The sequence below is a fragment of the Aquila chrysaetos genome, chromosome 8 (genome assembly GCF_900496995.4).
Source record: "Aquila chrysaetos chrysaetos chromosome 8, bAquChr1.4, whole genome shotgun sequence".
In the NCBI taxonomy this organism is placed as follows: domain Eukaryota; kingdom Metazoa; phylum Chordata; class Aves; order Accipitriformes; family Accipitridae; genus Aquila; species Aquila chrysaetos.
Window position 1 is genome coordinate 46,457,352 of NC_044011.1, and position 13,432 is coordinate 46,470,783.

Genomic DNA, 13,432 nt, shown 5'->3' on the forward strand with positions numbered 1-13,432 from the left:
GGGGACCTATAGGTATCTGCTGCTTTTGGGGAGAGGGTCTGCAGGATGCAGTTTATCATTCCAGCCAAGGAAGGCAATTTGTGGTACCCACAGCTTTGGTGTCCTGCGAGTGGGAGTGCTGCCTGTCACTGCCTGGCAATAATCCAGAGAGCAGGCACCAACCCAACACTCGCTGTTAAGTAGGAGCTGTGCTTTGAGGGACTGGAGGAACTGAGCAGGGAGATAACAAGGCTCTCGGGCTGCAAATCTGACCCTCTCACCATAAATGTGATTGCATATTCCACCCTCCCCGCACCTCACAAGCTGCTGACTGGATCTGCGCAAATAAATCAGCTTTGCTGGCGGAGCTGCGGTCTGAAATCCCCGCCGGGAACCCAGCTACAAAGTTATTGTAGGCAGAAGGACGCGAGCATGTAACCCCCGCGCTGCGGCAGGCTCTGCTCCTCCGGGCTGCCTCCGCAGAGCCCAGTGCGCTCATCCAATGTCCCACAGCCCTCGTCCACCACAGCCGCTTGGCCTCTGCTCATCCCTGGCACGGGCCAGCCCTCCTGTCCCGGTCCTTGTAGCACCCTCAGGGGTTGACGGAAGGAACACGGAATTGATAAGCCAAGGGAGAAGGCAGATTAGGATATAAAACAGGCAGAAGCTGTGAATGATGGCTCTTGGGTTAATTCATCCATATATACTTAATAGCGCCTGCTAAGACAGCTGAGCTACCGCCTATGGCAGGCAGGCTCAGTGCCCTACTCCATCCTTCCATCCCAGTTCTAACCTCTCTCCCAGCCTGCTCTGATGCCATTTCTCTTTCTTAATAATATTAACACGCTGTCTTCTTTTGCACTTTTCATCCTTTAGAGATACTCATTCATTAACCTGCAGGGTGCTACTGAGAGCAGTTGTTAACCTGCTCTTCTGGCTCCCTCCTCTTCTCTCCCTCCCAGGGGAAACTGAGGCACAGAGAGATCAGGGCTTGCACAAATTGCAGCGCACACCGGTGTCCCATGGGCAGCCCATGCCGGCGTCACCCACGCAGGGACGAGGGAGCGGGGAAGGAGGTCCATTTGGCCCCAAAACCCTCCCCAGGCTCATCACCGAGCCGCTTTCCAGTAGCCGGGGGTGGGTCCCGTGGGGAAAAGCCACGTCTCCGACCTTCATCCCAGCTTCATGCTCCCTCTCCTTCCTCTTGCAGAGTCGGTACCAATGGCGGTGATCATCGGAGTGGCCGTGGGGGCTGGTGTGGCGTTCCTGGTGTTGATGGCCACCATCGTCGCCTTCTGCTGCGCCCGCTCCCAGAGGAGTAAGTGTCTCCCCCAGCTCTGCTGCATTCCTTCGGGCAGGGCTGGGGCTAAAACCTTGGGGGGGGGGGGCGGTGAATAGAGTGGGTCACAAAGAAATTAGCGGCTGAATTTACTGACACGGCACCAGCACAATCTGCTCCTCATGTTGGTCTACCAAATGTTCAGCGCCACTCGGCTGCGAACGGCAGCCCTGCGGGAAAAGGAAAGGGTTTTGGAGCATGTGGAATAAACATGCCAGGGTAAATGCTAATCCCCGTTAGCAGCACAGGCAGCTCGGGAGGTGTGCAGGGGTTTCCTGGGGGCAAAGGGATTGCAAAGGGACCTGCTCTCAATCCCTCCTTTGGAGAAATCCTGATGTCCAAGAGGGAGAAGCATCCTCACCATGCCGCATCGGCGCTTAAAAACCCTCCTAGGTTTGTGCTCTCTGTTCTGCTTCTGGTTTAATTCTATTTTTCTTGACGTAAAATGCATATTTCCTAGTGGGATATTACAGCCAGCTGAGGGGTTTTACATGGGATGTGGGTTTTGAAGCCTGGCTGTAGTGGGAATACAAGTTAAAGCAACATGAGAGATGCAGGTAGCGGAGAAGGAGGAGTAAACAGCGTGGCATCATGTTGCCTCATTGAAAAGACACCGGGAAATTAAAGGAGGATTGTTGGCTAAATGAAAAGGCATCAAACCAGAAGGGAGAGGAGTGTGATTATTTGGAGCATCTCAGGCCACGGGGGAGAAGAGGACATACTCAGCGTTGCTTCTGGCTCGGGAGACGTGTAGTACGGATGCCGGGATGCCAAGCTCTGTGTGTATGTGCCAGAAAACCCAGTTGTTTTTCTTTTCTTTTTATTTTTCCCCCTCTTGATCATTTGCAAAGCAATCAAAGACACCAGCCTCCTCCTGGATTTGGGTATGAACGTATGGCCTCCCGTGGCAGAAATGTGTTTAATTTTAAGAGCAATAATGATGCCTCTCCCTGTTTTATCCCCTGATTTTTTGAACTCTTGCAGCCTCCATGAGCAAGTATTAACAAATTAAATGGGGGGCAGTCACTAATCTTGCTTTTTGCGGAAGGATTGCTGATGGGCAGGACCCAGGAGCAGGCCAATTCAATGTCGCGGAGATCATTCAGCAGTGATGGGCGATTCGAGCACCTGAAGAAAGCAGGGGCCAAGCCGTGTTACCATGTCAATGATCGGATGTAATCGGCCGTGCTTTCCCCACACCGCATCATTCGGAGCAGGGGCGAGCATGTGGTTCATTATCTTCCTCTTATTTGATGTAACCAGATGGCACAGGGTTCTTTATGGGACATACGATTTAACACTAACGCCATGACAACAGATCAAAGACGTGGTGCAGGTGCCAGCTTTCAGAGTCCCTCACAAGCTGGAAGCGTGCAGAGGATGGGCAGGTCCTTGGGGGAAAAAGCAGAGCTTGTTCTTCCAGGAGGGGACGACCCCATCCCACCCAAAAGCCTTGTGTGATTCGTCCCTTGGATTCCCAGGGGTAAATCAGGAATAAGAGGCGTTTTCCTTTCTAGGGATGGGAGGATACATACTGGGAAGAGGGTACTGGGGACATGGTGGCGTGGCAGTGTTTGAAGTCCCTTTTCTCCGCCGTGTTTCCAGTGCTGTCCCACTTAGGACTTTTTGGTCTCCTATACGCAATGAGCTGCTGGGTCTGGGCATCTTCCCTGCATGCTCCCTGCATCGCCGCTGTTCGGCACCTCCCACAGTGTAGGATGCTGTGGGGACCCCGGTTGTCGTGTCCTGGGGAAAGGTCTGCAGCATCGCCGGACCAGAGCACGGGTCCCTGTGCTTCCCACAAGGTTTCTGTGCTGCTTCGCTTTGGGATCGGCGCAAGCGAGCAGCAAGAGATCATCCAAGAGATCAGCAAAGATCCTTGCCCTGATCTCCCTTCCCTCCCCAAAGTGAAATAGGAGGAGGAACAGCTTAACCTTTTCCAGAGAGCTGGACCCAACCGGGAACGCCAGCTCGGTATCAGAGGCTTTGCCGGGTGCTCGCCAGGGCTGCCGCTCAAGAGGATTGGGATGACGCGGTGCTAACGAAGCAAATCCTGGGTGCAGGTGGGGTTCCCCAGCCTGAGATTCGTGCAGGGAGCAAGGGGTGCTGGTGGCGGTGGGGCTGCTTGGTCCCCCATCATGTGGCTCCAAAAGCCACTTGGAGCTGCCAAAACAGGGTCCCTCCTTGGTTTTGGGGGGAGCTGGGAGCATCAGCAGCTAAACCAGCCCCTGAGTAACACCCATGGTGCAAAACCCTGCAGGGGAGGACTTAGCTGTCCCAGGGCGAAGGGCTTTTATCCCAGTTTTGCAGGTGCTAATGCAAACTGGATGCTGTGGCAGCTATCTCCAGCGGCAGGTGAGCGTTAGGAAGGTAGAAGCACCAGGCCGAGGTGGTGAGGAAAGGACTTTCATCATGGTTAGTGGTGTGAAATCAGCAGAGGTACTACAGAGAGCAGGTCAGGAGTGATGGGACCAGCAGAGCACTTGGATATCAGGAGAGGGACTCATTTCCTACCAGTGTGACTGCAGATTCCTCTCCCAGGACAAATACCAGAGCATTGTTGCTTCATTTAAAACAACAGCCTGCAAACAAAACCCATCGGCAGGCTGCAGGGACGGCTCCGCACAGCTCCTGGCAGAGGGGACAAGGCGACCCAGCAGTAACTCTGGAGAAGGCATCTCCTGATGGCTGCAGCAGGCTGTCGACCGCAACTAATGGCACTGGGGGAGGCAATTCCTGGCCTTGCTTTGGGGAGATGCAGCAAAAAAATGCAGCAGGTACAGACACACTGAGCCTGGAGGCTCTGGAAAAGAAAAAAAATAAGTCTTTAATGCACGTCTGTTGTTGTATCTTTGGTGACTTAGCGGCCCAGAGTTATTTAAGGGGGAACACTCCTGGGAGAGGATGTGCAAGACAGTAATTAGCTTCTCCTTGTGATTAAAGATGGAGGCTCCGGTACCAGGACTGTGGTCCCAGCAAGAAAAAAAAACAAAAAAGCAGTAGTAACTTCCCAGCCAAACCCTTTGCCTTGCACCCTGAGACTCGGAGACGTCTGGGGGTGACAGCAGGGCTGCAGATACCAAGGGCACGGGATGCTGAGATGGATTTATTCAAGGCTGGAGCTTCAAGCCGGTCTTGGTTGCGTGATTTGGCTTACAGATAAACTCACTGTCTCCTCCTGCATGGTCCAGCCTTTGCTGGACTAAGTCGGTGCAGTCCTGGCTTGGCAGGGCGCTGCCGGTTCCTTCGGCTGGAGGTAGATCTAACGAGCCCAGCTCTTCAAGGCAGTTTTGGGTCCAGGAGGGTTGGCGCAGCCATCCTGGGAGGTGAGAGCCAGATCGTAGGCTGAAGCCCGGCTTCAAAGCTGGGAGCTGTTTAGATCTCGCTGTTCAGATTTGCATCCATCTCTGCTTTTCATCTTGGATTCGCGCGGCCGTTTCTGCTCCTGCTGCTCAGTGTCTTTGGTTTAATTTTGCTAAAGTGACTTCTTCAAAGCACGCCTGACACCTTCAGGGAAGGCAGAGAGTCTCTCCAGAAATGTTTCTCTCTGCCCTGCATGAAAACAGGCTGCTTGGAGCAGCAGCCAGGGATGATTTTGTCGTTCCCAAAGCCCTGGCTACATCTTTGTTCATTGCTTGGCCTTTTCCATATGCATCTGCACCCCAAACCTGGGGAAGGCTTTTCTCAGGGGCTTCCTGGCATCAGAGAAGAGCTGATACATCCCTCAGGAGCAATATTTCATGTGCTCGCCGAGCAGACACTGTATATCAGCAGTCTGGACAAACAGCCTGCCATCTGTTTGAGCAGTCCTGATGCAGCCCAGCCCCTGTTAATAGCACCACGAGTATGGCAGAGACTAAGCAAGCTCCCGAAAGAATTAAAATAGAAATCTGAGCTCCCCAGAGGTGAAGGTTTCACATGCCCATACCTTACGGCAATGCAAATATTGCTCCCCCAATTCTCGGATGGGCTTGCTAAGCCAGGGTTAATTTTCCCCGGTGCTGCTGGACATTCTCAGCAATCAGTTGGGTCCTTGAGGATGCTCCATGATTGCCTTCAACTAACCCCTTCTCCATCTCGCTCTTTGCCCAGATCTCAAAGGTGTGGTTTCTGCCAAGAACGATATCCGCGTGGAGATCGTACACAAGGAGCCAGCCTCTGGCAGGGAGACGGAGGAGCACCCAACCATCAAGCAGCTGATGGTAAGGATTTACTTCTTTTCCCCATAAGCAATTACTCTGGGTGTTTGATGGTAACGAGCCCAGGCACGTGTAGTTCAGTGCCGTAATACCCACTCAAGGCAAAGATGCTCTTCCAAAAATCTTGCTTTTGAGATACACATTCTCCTGCCATAAAAGCTCCTCGAGTGAAACTTTGCTAATGAGGAGGGAGAGCTGGGAGAGGTTTATTGCAGTAGCCCAGCTGCCCGCCGGGCTGATTGCAAGGCAAATTTACCACCTAGCGTGGGGAAAGAGCTGCAGACTGCAAGTAGACACGCAATAGGTGAGCACAATATAATAATAAGCTAATTAGCCAGCGAGAACTGCACTCTCCTGGATGCACTTTAGAGAATTATATGTGCAAAAACAACGTATGTGCACACAGTTGGTTGCAGATTGCTAACGCCGGGAGTGTGGGGCCAGCCTGGACCTGGGTCTGTAATAACCTGGGGGGTGTCACCCTCCTGGGGCCGCTGCCTTTGCCCGAGGGAACCAAACCACACGGGCAGGGCAAGATGCCGATGATTGAGATCCCAGAAAATTCAGCCTCAGCGCAGGGACTGGCGCATCCTTGCAGCCTGGCCACGGGCTGCTCCTCTCGCTGGTGTCACCGCCATTCTCCGTGTCTCAGCCCCAATTTGCCTTTGCTTTTGCTTGCTGGTGTTATGTTGCAGGTGACAAATAGAAGCCGAACAAATGGCAAAGCAAGGTGAGCGGCTGTAAAAGGTGAGAGAAAAGAGCAGACAGGAAAGGGAGAAGGGATTGAAGAGGCTGCTTTCTAGGCTGCTGGGTGGTTTTTTTCCTGCTCTAACCCTCCGGTTTTTTGGGCAGCACGTGTAAGAATCAGTATGCCCTGTCTGCAAAAGCTGTTCGATGAATTACTGGCGGAAAGGCAAGGCTGAGCATCGCAGGGTGGGCAGAATCAATGTCTGCTGGTGCACATATACAGCAAAGGAGCCTCAAAATGAGAAGGCGGGAGGAGATGGCAATCTGGCATGTTATCCCAGCACCGCTAAGGTTTCTGTGCAAGACCCTTTGTTCCCAGTAGGGCTTTGCCCTGAGGAGTCTGCATATCCACGGTGGGATTTGCAAGGCTTCACTCGGTGGAAGGACGGTGGAGGCTGGGACTCGGGTTTGGAGCAATCTGCTGAGATGAAGGGCAATGAGGAGGTTCCTCTCCATAGGACCCCGTACCACCATCTGTATAGACAGTGATCAACAGCGCCAAACTGGCTTCCAAAGGAGGGGCTGAGATCAGCGCGAATGCCACTCAAGACCTTAACCACCAAGCTGGAAGCACGCACGAAGCCTCAGCGGAGGAGACATACGAGGAACATTTACCGCTGACGAGTAAATGAGGAAGAGGATGGTCATGGGAGGCCAGGCACAGGATCTTGCAAGACATCGTGGGGACTTTCTTAGATTGTTTGTCAGAGCCAGAAGGTGATTTCACATCAACGTGTGCCCTTGATGAGGCTGGTACCGGAGCAGCGCAGAGCTGTGCTGTGCACATTTCAATAAGGATGCTGGCAGGATGGAAATGGTGCAGAAAAAAATGACAACATTTACTTGATACCTGGGAAAACAGTGCCTTACGGGGAGAGGTTTACAGAGCTTTAGCTTATTAGCAAGACTTTGGAGAGGTGGTTTGGTTACAGCACGGTATTAAGGGGCTATTTAAGTGCGAATGGGGCAGGCAAAGTTGAGTACTTTCGGATACAACATAACGAGCGTAACAGCCTGGCTGCTGGACCGGGAGAAGGTGATTCTCCCCCTCTCTTTGCCAAATCCAGGCGCTTTTGCTGAAGATACATCAGTTGGAAATAACATTGTTGGAGCAACGCTGTTCAAGAGGTTGGAAGAGATGGGCCATAGTCTCTGACCCTGACGCTGGGCAGATCTGGCACCGGCTGGAAGAAGACATCAAAGCCCCCTCCCCTGCCTGGACTGGAGCCCCCCCAGCCTCATCTGCCCTCAGCAAGAGCTTTCCCATTAAACACCTCCCAATTTCTTCTCTCCTCAGTCCCCGGGCAGCCCCGCCCTCCCTCATCCCGCTCCTTGCTGTTTCCGACAGCCAGTGTGACCGTCCTTCTCTGGCCATTAAAGACCCAGGCTTCGGAGGCTAAACACGTTCCTAATAAGATGCTCTGACTTTGTCAATGAAATGATGGATCAAGTTAAAAAAATTCATCCTTGCTAATGAGCAGTGATGAGACCTCTCCTGCAGGAGCACAGCACCCCTTGCTTGCTCCCTACCTCACCCCGAGACCTCCCTGCTCTCCCTCCTCCCCGTACCAGCATTATTTCTGCCGCTGCTTCTTCCTTTGCCTTCCCTAAGCTTCTTGTGATATTTCCAGCCTGGGTTCAACCTCGACGGCGTCCTTTGAAATGATCTGCTTGCCCTCAACAATGTTCATAACACCTTGCAGTTTAACATCAACTGCGAATTTCATTAACATGCTGGGTGCTCTCACGGAGAGATCATTAATGCAGATGTTAACGAAAAGCAGGCCACGCTTGCTAACAGCTCCCCTCTGCTCAACACCTTGCTGCTTCGCATCAGCCTTTTCATTCCCCATCCCGGACCCTTGCCCAAGCCCCTGAGGTCCAGCATGGCCCGACCTGCTCCTGCCAAGCTTTGGGAGCAGAGATCCACCCTCTGCGCCACGGATGGTGCCTCTGCTCCTCCATTTCCCATGGTGTCTCTGCCTTGCCGGAGCGTTTCTGGCTGCAGAATGCCAGCGTGACTCTTCTTTCCCCCCCTAAATGCTATTGCATTTGTTATTCTCCAGCCATCTGTGACCTCCGCAGCTCTCCGTGCTTTTCACAAATAATTATTCATGCATCTATAAATTCATTAACACCTTAGGATACACGTCATGCTGTCTGATTTGCATATGTTCACATTGTCTCAGTGCCGTTTCCCCCGCCTCCGTTAGCTGTTCTGCCAGGTGCTGCCTACGGGCAGGGAAAAGGCTGCCAGCCCGCAGGGGCCAGAGAGCAAACAGCAGCCAGTGGCTGGAGGTAAAAGAGCCCGTTAAAGGGTCTGATCCTGGAAAAAAATAAATCACAACAGCAGCTTTCTCTCTCCTGCCGGGGTGCTTTGCATCAGCACGCCACTTCAGCTGAGCCTCGTCTGTGATTAGGGGGTTGAAGAGCATCGTTGGCTCGGACATGGCATAACCTCCTCTGTTATCGTGGCTGGGTGACTGCGTTTTATTCCTGGCTGATTGAACTCCATGCCTCAGTTTCCTCGTCTGTGAAATGGGGTGGCTGATCCTAAAGGAACCATCCCCACTGCCAGGAGCAATCGTGACAGAGATGATCCCAAAGTGACCGGCAGGCAAGAGCATCCCAAGTCAAAGGGCGTCCAGTGCGGCTGGGTAGACCCAGGCATTGCCTTTGGTTCATATTTGGGGTGGAACAGTCAAAATACCCCATCCAGTAGCCAGGTTGATGATCTTTCCCTTGCTCACCTCTTTCCTGTGCCCATCTTGAAACCCATCCCTCTGCTCCCAGGGATGTTCCCAGTTTGTTCACAGCCCGCAGATCGACACCAGCCACATTTTCCACTCAGGAGCTCAGCTCAGATCCCCACGGAAGAGGAAAAATTAAAAAAGCAGAGGTGAAATTCAGGGCGAGGCTCATTACCTGCAGCCCAGCTGTCACAGCATCGTTTTCTCTGCCCTTCTTCTCAAGAAATGCTCCAAGTGCCCAGCGGCCAGTGCCACTGCAGCCTTGGGAAGCACATCCCTCCCACACAGCCAACACCTTCCAGAGGCACCAGCAGCCACGGTGGATGCTGCTGGCAGGGTACCAGCTTGGGCACAGCACCATGCTTCCTCCAGCCAGGGAGAAGATGCACCATGTAAAAAAAAAAAAAAAAAAAATCACTATCAAAGTTTTGGTGACCTTTGCAGCTCATGGCTCAGGTTTTGTGGAGCTGGACCACCACGAGGTTTGGGCATCGCCCAGGACTGAGTTGTCTCAAGGCAGGTAACACCTTTAGGGGTAATTGGTGCTGAGGTGCATCAAGCCAGGCGCTGTACGAGCACGGAGAAGCTGGCTTCTGCCACAGCAAGCTCCCAAGAAAGGAAGAAGGATGCGAGAAGTACGGCAGGACATAACCGCAGGCTGGCTGGCATCGCTCCACCACCCCCTTTGCCCATCTGAAAAAATAACATTTTGGGGGAGAGGTGGGACGAGGTGATGCAGCTTCACCTGGGGGTGCTGGGATGGGCAGCACAGGCGCTCAGTGGGCGGTGGAGGCAGGAGCCGGCATTCGAAGGTGATAAACCTTCAGCCGGCTGGGAAATCCCAGCAGGGTTGGTTTGTGGTTTTTTTTTTTTTTTTATTTGTGTGCTTGTTTGCTCACCGGCAGCCAGTCCCCAGTGGGAGCAGAGGAAGCCGCCGTCTCGGGAATCTGTTAAACAACAGCCCTCGCCCCTGGTAGGGTTTGACCCACACGAGTTTCAAAGTGCTGCTGAGCGGCATCCAATTACCCAACAAGCGGGAAGCATTGTAATTAAACACAGCGTGAGGGAAGGGGGAGGCACCTCGCCCAGAGCGAGGGGCTCACCCTTGAGCCTGCCAGGTCTGGATAGATGCTTAGGGACGCAGCCGGGGACTCCGGAGGCAGCAGCGTTTTAAAAAACATATTGTCTCTGCTAATGAAAGCAAAGAATTTAATATCCGGTCTGTTGGATTTGACATCCCAGCTGAAAGAGGCTTTTCATTTGGCGGCGTTAAGTGAGGGGGTGCTCCAGCGGGCAGAGGATTAGGAGGCACGGTGCTGGAGCTGGCTACTATTTTCATAATTTAAGCACTGTTTCCCTGCCTTAAATGACCTTGAGCCATCACTTTGCTTCGCGGGGATGCGCTCCCTCGATGGTAGGAGCCAGCATAGCAAAGTTGATGTGATGCTTCGTCGTATCAAGGGGGTCACTGCCTTTTGCAGCAGGGGAAACTGAGGCAAGAAGCGGTAGCGATCAGGGATGCAGTTCATCGCGTCCCTTAGCCACGTTGATCCAGGAGGGACCGGCAAGGTTTGGGCATGGGGAACGGTGGGGACAGCTTTACGCCATGCCCAACTGCAACATGCACCCGTCTTGGGATGGCGAACGCTGCTGGTGCCCAGCACTGCCAAGCAGAATTAAGTCCTGGCACGATGTTCCTGGGATCGGGCTGTGCCCTTGGACTCGGCAGCGCTGGCAGGAGGGGGAATGGTGGGCACGCGGCTCTAACGGGCGGCTTTATCGCCAGCCATCTGCATGGCAGCAGTGCGGCCGAAGGACCAAAGCATATTGGTGGTGTAGCCCAGCTGGAGAAAACCACGGCTCCAGAAGAAAGTCTGGGCATGATACTGGAGCATCCCGTGCCCGTGCCAGCATCCGCAAGCACTTTGCCGGCTCGTGGCTGCACACTCGGACAGTTCTGATCTCTTTTTTCATGTGTTTCCCTCTCCCCCCCCCCGCCTTTTTTTGTCTCTGCATCCGTAATCACTATTAATATTGGTAATGGAGTTAACTTGCGTTAGCTCGCTCATGTTTACCCAGCGATGGCAAAGCGAGGAAGGCAAGCTAACGAGTGTCCCACCGCCTGCTAATTAACAGTGCAAGATGGCATCGGGGCGAAGCTGCCATGCAACCTGTAATAAAGGTCACATTAATGACTGGCTGTAACGCAGGGACTGGAAATGAAGTGATGCAGTGGTGCTTTATGGGCCGCGCTTTTCGCTTGCGCGAGGGCTCGATGCCCTCTGATGGCACGGGGGCTCACTGCAGCCCCCAAATCCACGGGGTACAGCCAAATCCACGGCATCCTGCCAGCCGTGGGGAAAGGCAGGGTCCCCACGGGGCTCGAGGTGCATCCTGGCGCCTGGACTGCTCCAATCATCATTGCAAGAAACACCACAAAATGGCTTCAAATACCCCGTCAAACCCGACTTACTAATTCTAGGGAGGTTTTGCCACCGGTGGGACCATCCCCTTGGTTCTCACCTGCTCTTGTCCCCTCGCCATCTCCAGATCCAGCCTTGACCGCCTGGGTCACCCACGCCAAAAACCAGCCAAGTCCGAGAAGTGGCTTCTTTTCTTTCCGACCCAGGACCCGTGAAACCCTTTCGATGGCTTTAATACAGCCACGTGTATCCCCATCCCATGACTTTGCAGCGATGCTTTAGGGGATTTAGTGTGGTGCTGGGGCTAGTGTGCAGCTGGCAGAAGAAAAAAACAAAAAACCATCCACGTACCATTTTAGCTGCCCTGAATTTAATCCTCGGTGACACTTGTATTTACCCTGGTAAATCAATGGCTGTTACAGGCTTTTTTTTCCTAGGAAAACTCAGGTACTTTAATTTATTGCATTTAATAGCCCTATCAAAGGCTTTCAGGAGATGAACAGAAAGTGCTGCAGGGTGTATTTCCACAACCACTTACCCTTTTAAAAAGAAGTTGGGCACTAAAAGGGGATTTTTTTGGGCTGATTTGGGGCTGTGATCAGGGTAGCTGCAATCCCAAAAAACCGGGCCAGAGGCACCTGATCAATATGGGAGAAGATAAAAAAGGCAGCCGAGAAATTGGTTGATAATTATTCTGCTTCTGCACAACCCCAACTTGCTGAAGGAAGGGTAATTAAAGCCATGGTCTAATTAATGTGTACCTTGCCCCCCCCCCCGATCCTGGTCAGCCTTCAAAGGAAAGCTAATGAGGTGGAGAGAGGTGGGTGAAGGCAGCACGTCAGGGCAGCAGCATCCATCACTGGGGGGGGTCTGCAAAGGAGCAGCGTGAGCAAAAATTGGCTCAGATCAAATCAAAAGGAGCTTCTCCAGCCCCTCCTGACCTGCTGGGCCGGCCCAAGTCCCAGCCACACTGGCTGGGGTGGGTAAAAAGCCTTCAGGACCCAAATCTTTTGAGAAGAGCCAGCGTTGGGGGGGGGGAATAAAATTAAGGCTTTCACATTAATTACAGCATCATGGCAATGCCAGAACCTAGCTGGGATTTTGAGATGTTAGTGGCCAAGTTCACCTTAGGAGGAAAGGATGAAAAGAAAGAAGGGAAAAAACCCACAACAAAAAAAAGGAGGTTTGGGGTTGTTTTTTTTTTTTAGGGGATTGCTTTGGACAGGCGGGGTGCAGCCCCAACACTCACCATGGTAGATGTAAATAATTCACTTGCCGCATCAGCCCAGCCTTTTTAGTCCTAAACAGAGGCGAGGAAAAAACAACCCATAACCCAGGGAATTGTGTGGCTTTTGGGCGGCCGCCCAGCTCCACTGCCCTCCGACACCGTCCCGCTGGCGTGCCCCTGGGCAACTCCTCTAATCCGGCTCATGGCTGACAGCCTCCCTGTGCCACGGGGCTCACCCCACGCGGCATGGGGCCACGCAGCCCCAGGGTGGGGGGGGGGACGACAACAGCGGGTGCTTGGGGATGCTGACACCCGCCTCCATCCTTTCCTAGATGGACCGGGGGGAGTTTCAGCAAGACTCGGTGCTGAAGCAGCTCGAGGTGCTCAAGGAGGAGGAAAAGGAGTTTCAAAACCTGAAGGTGAGCCAGACCCTGGGGACATGGCCCCCCTCTGTCCCCAGCCCCATGGGTAGATGTGGCCCAAAGCCCCCCCCCCCCGCCCCGGGTCACTCCTGTAAGAGCGGCTGCGGCATACGGCCAAGGCGGTTGCACCCCAGGGTGCTGGGCACCCATCCCCGTGCCTGCTGCGGGGCAGGAGCAGCTCGTCCCTCGCCCAGCATTGCTTCTTCCAGGCTTTCTGTCCTTGTGCCGTGTCCCCAGCAGTGGCCCGTACCAGGGGGCTGTCCTTGTGCAGGGAGGGATGCTCTGGTACCCTCGGTGCTCTTTAGTGGTCCCAGCACCCTTTTGGGGGATTAAAAAAAAAAAAAA

The 13,432-nt window shown here is 53.4% G+C and overlaps 1 protein-coding gene across 12 annotated transcripts in view; it reads left to right on the forward strand.

Moving 5' to 3' along the window:
• The window catches only part of KIRREL3 (kirre like nephrin family adhesion molecule 3), a 341,383-nt gene that overhangs the window by 326,690 nt on the left and 1,261 nt on the right, over positions 1–13,432 (forward strand). For all 12 annotated transcript variants that reach the window (XM_030022476.2, XM_030022467.2, XM_030022469.2 and 9 more), the window contains 3 exons: positions 1,190–1,297; positions 5,411–5,520; positions 12,998–13,084. In XM_030022476.2, the coding sequence (XP_029878336.1) occupies positions 1,190–1,297; positions 5,411–5,520; positions 12,998–13,084 (305 nt within the window). The remainder of the gene's footprint in view (positions 1–1,189; positions 1,298–5,410; positions 5,521–12,997; positions 13,085–13,432) is intronic.